Source organism: Oncorhynchus tshawytscha, unplaced genomic scaffold (assembly GCF_018296145.1).
Source record: "Oncorhynchus tshawytscha isolate Ot180627B unplaced genomic scaffold, Otsh_v2.0 Un_contig_8732_pilon_pilon, whole genome shotgun sequence".
In the NCBI taxonomy this organism is placed as follows: Eukaryota; Metazoa; Chordata; class Actinopteri; order Salmoniformes; family Salmonidae; genus Oncorhynchus; species Oncorhynchus tshawytscha.
In genome coordinates this window covers 54,969-63,727 of record NW_024608503.1, presented here as the reverse complement: position 1 = coordinate 63,727, position 8,759 = coordinate 54,969, and the positions used below count along the sequence as shown (strand labels likewise).

The following is an 8,759-nucleotide window of genomic DNA, read 5'->3' as shown; positions in this document are numbered from 1 at the left end:
ATATGTAATAACGCAAAAACATAACTGTTTGTGGCTGAATGCTCTTGTGGCTGAATGGTAGCAAGTCACCACAGCAATGTTCCAACAGCTAGTGGAAAACCTTCCCAGAAGAGGCTGTTAGGTAACCATAGGTAACCATAAAGTGACTACAACTAGCTTACTAAGTCTTTAACCACACTGTATTGTTACACTGGTGAGTAAAAACTCCTGCTTCCTACACTTTAACTTGTTGTCTGAATGATATAATCTACATTTTACTCAACTGCGTTACCCACTCCAGTCAGCAGATGGCGGTCTGGGAATTTAAGGTGATGCTGCTGGTGTGACGTATAATCTAGTGGACGGAACGCTTCTTTCAACAGCAGCAACAGTTAGTCAGACTCCTCCGTAGCTTGATAGACAAAATAAACGAACCAATTAAGCTCTTTAGACGCTTTCGTGTTTATTAGCCACTGTATTTTAAACTCACTACTGTCGTCTAGTTAGTTATCCAATTTAATTTCATATTTACGGTGTTGTTATTAGTCAGCTAGCGGGCTGGTTAAGTTAGCATTAGCCTAGCTAGCTAACATCTCTGACCATGAGTTCACTAAGCTGCTCTCCTCCTGATAAAGAAGAGGTGGTCTGCTGGACGGAGAAAGAAGCTCTGGTGAAAGAGGAGGAGGAAGTTACAATACAAAAACAAGTAGAGGGTGAGGCTGTTACGGTGAAAGAAGAAGAGAAAGACGTCTCAGTTAAAGAAGAGGAAGATACGTTCAGAGTGAATGAGGAGGAGGATGTTACAGTAAAAGAAGAGGAGGATGCGGTTTTTGGAGTGAAAGAGGAGGAGGAGGGGGAGGTGACTGTCACATCCAAAAAGGAGGAGGAAGAAGACGACGAGGAAACTGGATATCTGTGCCCGGTTTCCCAAACGCATATTCAGGCGTCCAATGGTTCTAACAATGTACTTAGCCGTAAGATGGTTTTGAGAAACCGGGCCCTGATTAACACTAGTAAGTACTGTCTTAAAAACAGAGGCACAAACTCTGCAGTTGTTGGACTGATGTTTGGTGTTAACGGGGAAATCTGCAATGCTACATCCATTTTTTTACTTTTAAATAATTTATTTCTAGTCATTGATTCTTGAAGAATATAACACATGCCCCAAGAGCTTAGTTCAACTGTTGTACCCCATCAGGACCCTAATAATAGAAAGTCTGGCCATCCATGAGGTCAAAATTATAGTTTAATTTTGAGGCTATATAGTATATTCTAGAATTCATCCATGATGTCATAATAATAGTTTAACCACGTTTCTTGTCATAATAATAGTTTAACCACGTTTCTAGGATATATAGTATATTATAGAATTCATCTATGATGTCATAATGATAGTTTAACCAGGTTTCTAGGATATATAGTATATTCTAGAATGACCAGTGTAGATTTCCTGTGGAGGTCAAATTGTTAGAGCTGTTGATAAGTTATTGTATAATATTCAGCCAGTTTATTTTCATGCCATTACATCAATATCGTCTAACCAGAAGAGAAAAGACTCTAACCGAACCACCTACTCCTGGAGGCCTTTGTAAATTCTGACATTGCCGGTAATAGGCAACACAAGTAGTCAGCAACCTACATTTGGAGTGCAAATTTATCTGACCATTTCTACCAATCTGCGTGCCAGTTATGATTTTCATATGCACATTTTCGTGGAACAGTTTCATTTAATTTATAATAGTATTTCAAAATCATTGTCTGTGATTAATCTACAAAATTATTATTATTATTATTAATCTATTAAAATTATAAGTAACTTTTATTGCCATTGCCAACTATGTAAAAACAAATAGTCTACATAAAGCCAACAAATAAAAGCATTGCAAATAAATATACTATAAATCACATGGCCTGTCTACAATGAACTTGAAACATTGTATAAAATATTCTGGGCTCTCAGTTTCCCGTGCCAGTGAGTTCTGGACAGACACAGTTGTCGGCTATTTGTGAAAGGGGCTAAGAAGTAATCAGGTATTTTATGACATTTCCACTGGATCAGAGCATTACATTTTTCCCTTTCATGCCGAGTGGTTATCGAAAGGGCGAGAGCTGGAAATATTTTTCAAATACTTTGAGGAACTATTCTCATTTGCAATTGATTTTGATTAGACTTTGTTTACTTGCTGTTTGAGGTGAAGATACGTTTGCTTTGAGAAGCTCCACAACTCATTAGTGGTGGTGCGTTAAGACAATCAGAAATACTATCAGACATCCCCAAATGGGCACATTTATAGGCCTACATTTGCGCGCAGGCCAGGTAGACTCGTCCTACTTCTATATGCCTAATTAGGTGTGTGTCCTTACTCAACATTGACAGGAGTGTTTCAAACGAAAGACAATGAATAAATTGACAAAACGGACTCATCTTGCGGGGTCAGGTCTGGGTGGTCTGCCATGGGCCTTTTCATTTAGTATCCGTATGCGTCGGCATGGGGAATGATTGTATTTCCCCATGGTATGTTGAGTAAGTAGAGGGAACATTAGTTATAGTCATAACGTTAAGCTTGTCATGTGAGGAACTTAAATACTGGATCTTGCTGTCGGACAGTTTTTTGTATTCAGATCTCTGAAATGCACTCTACCTACGTAACATTTAGTGTCTCCTTATGTTACGCTGGGAAAACAGTTTTCATTGGCACAGATCCTAAATAATTTCAGAGTTTGCTAAATCCATTGATTCTAACCGAGAGTCACCTTAACTTTATTGACAACACCCAAATCAATACTGTCATTAATGTGGTTCTTCAATAATTACACATAATTCTTAATACTGTAGCTGTTTAGTTACAGTCACACAGCCAATTTGTTATAAACACTTAATGTACAAACCCTCATTGTCAGGCTGATGGCAAAGCTAGCTAAAGAGCATTTTACTGGTTGAATTGTTTTATAAGTATAAAACAGTTTATTTGCGACAATAACACAAACCTATTACGCAGGAGATTCAAGCGAGCCTTACAATTATATTCCAAAAGTAATGTGAAATGCACTTATAAGCAACCTGTAAATGAGGCTATTTTTGCTGTCAGCCTATGAGAACTCCCCTGAGTTTTCCCCACGGTGGTGAATTAGTGAATAGACACAGAACTTAATGTGAGTTTCCTTCAGTAGCATCCTGATCTTGCACTGTAATCTTCAGAATACATTGTGAAAAAGAAAATCTGCTCACCATTTTTGCTCCAGGCAGATATACTACATCGGTTTCCTCATTAGCATGGAGGAGCTTCTGCAATCAAATTGTGTGTGCATCGCCCTCATGCCGCAATTTTAGCAAACACAGAAAGGGGCCTTTTTGGAGACCAAAGGTCGTCTGCCACACTGCTTAGGTTTTGACTGTCTTAAGACAATTGTAAAATAATTTAACAGACGTCAATTGTTGTACAACTTCATGGGGATGCTCTGGGCATCACCTTTTACCTCAAATAAACAGTGGAGTTCTGGTGTTGTGGGCTTTAAAAATCTGTCTGACCTTGTTGTTCACACAGGAGAGAGATGTGACTATCGTGGATCCTCTGGGGAGCCTCAACAACATCATGAGGCAGAGAAAAGTCTCTCCAGATCAGAACTCCTCAAGAAACACCAGCAGAGACCCACAGGGAAGAAATCTCACTTCTGCTCTGACTGTGAGAAAGGTTGCAAATCTTCATCAGAACTTAAAATACACCAGCGACACACAAGGGAGAAATCTCACTGCTGCTCTGACTATGGTAAAATATTAAACTCTTCAGTAAAACTTAAAATACATCAAAGATTACACAAAAGAGACAAACCATATGGCTGTGCTCAATGTGGGAAGAGTTTTTCTTCATCTAGCTATCTCATTGTACACAAGAGAACACACACAGGAGAGAAACCTTATAGCTGTGAACAATGTGGGAAGAGTTTTACTAGATCTGACCATCTGACTTTACACAAGAGAATACACACAGGAGAGAAATTGTATAGCTGTGATCAATGTGGGAAGAGTTTTACTAGATCTGACCATCTGACTTTACACCAGAGAATACACACAGGGGAGAAATCTTATAGCTGTGATCAATGTGGGAAGAGTTTTACTAGATCTGACCATCTGACTTTACACCAGAGAATACACACAGGAAAGAAATCTTATAGCTGTGATCAATGTGGAAAGAGTTTTACGACATCTAGCTATCTGACTACACACCAGCGGATACACACAGGAGAGAAACCTTTTAGCTGTAATCAATGTGGGAAGAAGTGCTCTGATAAAAGATCTCTGATTAAACATCAGAAACTACATGAAGGAGTTGTTTCATGATATCAATGAAATGTCACAATGTGGAATGTTTTAACATGGTTGGATTATTTTAATGATGTCACAATGTAGAACCCTAAATGTTTCTCCCCTGTTCTATTAATTTCAACATTAAATGGATATTATCCTCAGGGGAAAAATCTAGGCTCTGAATTGAAAGAGTACTATTTATGAGATTTAACAAAAAGTGACAAAAAAAAGAGTTGTGTTACACTTACCACGTTGGCCACCCACTTGAATCAAAATGTAGCCAGCTGTTTTCTACAAGTTGTCCTCTAACCAGGGATGTACACATTATTCCCAGATTCCGTGTGGTTTTTGCTGCGTTAGTTTTAACAGGACATGCAACCTCATCTCCCTCCTTTCGCACAATGGATTTCAACATGATATTGATGAGTGATGACAAATAAGTGTTGTGTTCCTTTGTTTAGTGACCCCTACATTTAAATGCATCACTCAAATGTAGCTGACTGTCTTCTGCAGGTTGTCCTCTAACCAGTGAGGTGAAATATATCTCCCATTTCCATTTGTTTTTTTAGTTGTGTTCGTTTCAACAGCACGTACAACCTGATTTCCCCCAAATCGATATCATTGATTTATTGCTACTTGTCAAAACAACAGCGTTTCTGGTGCTTGTGCAGTTTATTTCAGGTGCTTGTTTAAGAAAAATTCAAGTAATATGATTATTGTGGCAGATGTTTGTGTATATAGCAAATTTTATGTTTAGGCTTTCAATATATCACAAACTCTTTCTGCATATTGGTTATTGAAAATGGAATTTATATGTTTAAGGTAATGACTAAAGGATTCCACCCTGAAACGTATAACTGTGTAAAGAATTAGAATTAATAGACTGTAATTCTCTAATGTGTGTGCGTAGGACAAGTTAAGACTTTACTATTTAGCAATTCAAGTGAGACATTCAAGGAAAAGAGGAACTGTTAACAGACAGCTTGTGACAGACAACTTGTGACCACTGTAAAACTGATAACAGAAGGAGGTCTCCCCACCCAGGGAGGGGAGAAACCGTTAGGCTTGCAGTAGATTATGTAACATGTTTCAGGATATGATAAGCAATGTATGTGTTGGAGAAGACTTGTAACCAGCATTGACAGTGTTTGAGAAGAGTAGGGGTATTTATATGACCAAATGTGAGGTATAAAAGGCTGTGTGCTTGTATGATTTTCGGAGCTCTCTGAATAAAGAACTTACCCTTTGCAGAAATTCTGGGACTTTGTCCAATTCTTCTATCCAGTCTTGACTGGGGAATAGGTCAAAGTAGATCGTGAGTTTTGAGTTCATATCATTGGAACTAGACATTCTTGTGACAGTTATTGATTTGGAAACTTGGAGAAAAAAATGTAATTGGAAAGACATTGAAAAGAAGGCTATGCCCAACGTCCAATATGCTTTCGGTTGTAGTTGAATGTGAAAGTTGAAAATGTTGTTTTGGGTTGTTTTTTTCAACGACTTTAAAACAACTTAATTTCAAGGTACTTGCAGCCTATACACATGGTCGCAGTATAATACATTGGTCTATAATCAATTTTATTAACAATCCTACATCAATCCAGCATTTCTTGACAATACTCAAGTGCTAATTGTCTTTATTCCACTACTGAAGAAGCATGACTCAAATCACCTCATATTTCAAACATTCAGCCTGACAAAAGATACATGTTTTATTATTCCATGCCTCACCATTATGTTAATTATTACATATTAACAAAGGGGTGTACATTTGGTTTTCATATTTATAATTAATGTAACATTTAGTATTCATAATTATTTATGCAAACAACTGAAAATTTTTGGGTACAATTATATTGACATTGTTGCCCTGCTTTTATAATATCAGGGATCATTCTCAGATGTGCCAACCCAAATGTACTAGAGCATGATATTGGAGACTGGGCCCCGATCCTACAACATGCCTATCGAGTGAACCCTGAGAAGAGAGAGAAGCTCTGCAGTGAGGTAGAAAGTTACTACGGATATTACAGGAGTTTCCTCTTGAACTCAGACATGTCCGTGGTAAGGACAACTTGGTTGCTGATTGTTTCAAGGGTGGGCAGTCAAAAATATTTGTGTTTTGCGTTAAGCCAGTGCTTTTCCATGGATCACAATTTATTTTGACACGTTTTTCTGTATTGGAGATGAGTTTTGTTTGGACTTGTTCAAAGGAGACAAGTTCTAGAAGGTTGTGAGTTTTAGAAAGATGAAAGTTCTAGAAGCTAGTGGGTTTTAGGAAGATGAGAGTTCTAGAAGCTAGTGAGTTTTAGGAAGACGAGAGTTCTAGAAGCTAGTGAGTTTTAGAAGACGAGAGTTCTAGAAGCTAGTGAGTTTTAGGAAGACGAGGAGTTCTAGAAGCTTGTGTTTTTAGGAAGACAGGAGTTCTAGAAGCTTGTGGGGAAAAATATATGTATTTTTCTTGTTTTTAATTGTTGACAGCCAATCTACACCATGTTTATATTGTAGAAGGTGAAGCATTGTAGTTGATTATTATGTGAAATGGAAGTTGTTTTCTTTTGGTGGTAAGCAAACTTGTCCAACAAAATTATAGGACATAAACTCAGCAAAAAAAGAAACATCCTCTCACCATCAACTGCATTTATTTTCAGCAAACTTAACATGTGTAAATATTTGTATGAACATAAGATTCAACAACTGATACAAACTGAACAAGATCCTCAGACATGTGACTAACAGAAATTGAATAATATGTCCATGAACAAAGAGGGGGTCAAAATCAAAAGTAACAGTCAGTATCTGGTGTGGCCACCAGCAGCATTAAGTACTGCAGTGCATCTCCTCCTCATGGATTGCACCAGATTTTCCAGTTCTTGCTGTGAGATGTTACCCCACTCTTCCACCAAAGCACCTGCAAGTTCCCAGACATTTCTGGGGGGAATGGGGAATGGCCCTAGCCCTCACCCTCCAATCGAACAGGTCCCAGGCGTGCTCAATGGGATTGAGATCCGGGCCCTTCGCTGGCCATGGCAGAACACTGACATTCCTGTCTTGCAGGAAATCATGCACAGAACGAGCAGTATGGCTGGTGGAATTGTCATGTCAGGATGACTGGCAGAGATGCAAGGAAAAAGCCATATCTCAGACTGGCCAGTAAAGAGAAAAGTTTAAGATGGGCAAAATAACAGACACTGGACAGAGGAACTCTGCCTAGATGGCCAGCATCCCGGAGTCTCCTCTTCACTGTTGACGTTGAGACTGGTGTTTTGCGGGTACTATTTCATGAACGCTGCCAGTTGAGGACTTGTCTGTTTCTCAAAAAAAGTTAACGGGTCTGAATACTCTCCAAAATATATGACCAAGCTGGAAGTGGAAACGCCAGCCCAGCCACAATCCTAGAGGTTCACTGATGATCAACCTCCTCCTTCACATCTGACTCCTGATGATCAACCTCCTGCTTCAGATCTGACTCCTGATGATCAACCTCCTCCTTCACATCTGACTCCTGATGATCAACCTCCTCCTTCACATCTGACCCCAGTGATCAATCCAGAGCGTCTTCTTTCTTGGGGGGAATCCCGATGGACGACGTCATCCAATAGGCCGTCATCACCACCACCACCCACAAGTTAATTGTCATTCAGGTTATCAATGGGAAGAGCATCAGCAATATGTCCTGTCTGGTAACTTGTCTCATTTAATGGATTTACATTGGCAGGTGCACAGGGAGAATCCCCATGAATTAAAACGCAGTTGATCTTAAACTGCGAAACACTTTTAGAAGTCTTTATCAAGCCCGTTGCCTGTGATGTTGAGACAAAATTCAGAAATTCTACAGCACAACGGCAGAGTCATGTCTGAAGTGCAAAACTAACAATGACTCAATAATCCTTCTGGAAATGTTATGACGTCATAAAGTTCTGGGCGGAGTTAGAATGTTGGCTGTCAGAAGTACAGTTATACAATGTAAAATTACTTTTAATCTGTCTGTCTGCATATTTCAAGACATGAAATATGAGGGTGTGTTGAGATACCTGGTGGTTGGATGATACTTTTCTCATCAATCATCTTAAATATTAAAAACTGGAAATCAACCAATCTTCCACTGTTAACTCAATGGAAAGGTCAAATTCTTTATTATCTAAAAATGTAAAGTTCTGGGCGATGGAGAGAAATAAAATGGTGCAGTTTGAGGCCATGTGGCGGAGAGTGATGCAGGAGCTGGAGATGGGGGTGTGTCAGTGGCGACCTGTCATTCAGGGCAGAGCCCCAGACTTTTTTGCCCCAAGAAATCCAATATATATAAACACGTGGGGGGGCTTGCCTGTTTGCATGTTATTTTGGCATTAATAAGTGTTGCACATCAGTTGCAAACAATGTCAAAAAATATTTACATATATATCATTGAGTTAATACCAGACCAGCAAGATCTACTGTATCTATTATATTATGACAGACCAGCTAGATCTACTGT

General features: G+C 38.9%; 1 protein-coding gene across 1 annotated transcript; it reads left to right on the top strand.

Annotated features, from left to right (window-relative positions):
• The first annotated feature begins 349 nt into the window (after positions 1-349).
• On the top strand, positions 350-4,448 carry LOC121843573 (zinc finger protein 664-like). Its single transcript, XM_042313303.1, has 2 exons — positions 350-992; positions 3,525-4,448. Exons 1-2 carry the CDS (start codon positions 581-583, stop codon positions 4,316-4,318), a joined length of 1,206 nt encoding a protein of 401 aa, XP_042169237.1. The 5' UTR covers positions 350-580; the 3' UTR covers positions 4,319-4,448.
• Positions 4,449-8,759: the final 4,311 nt, after the last annotated feature.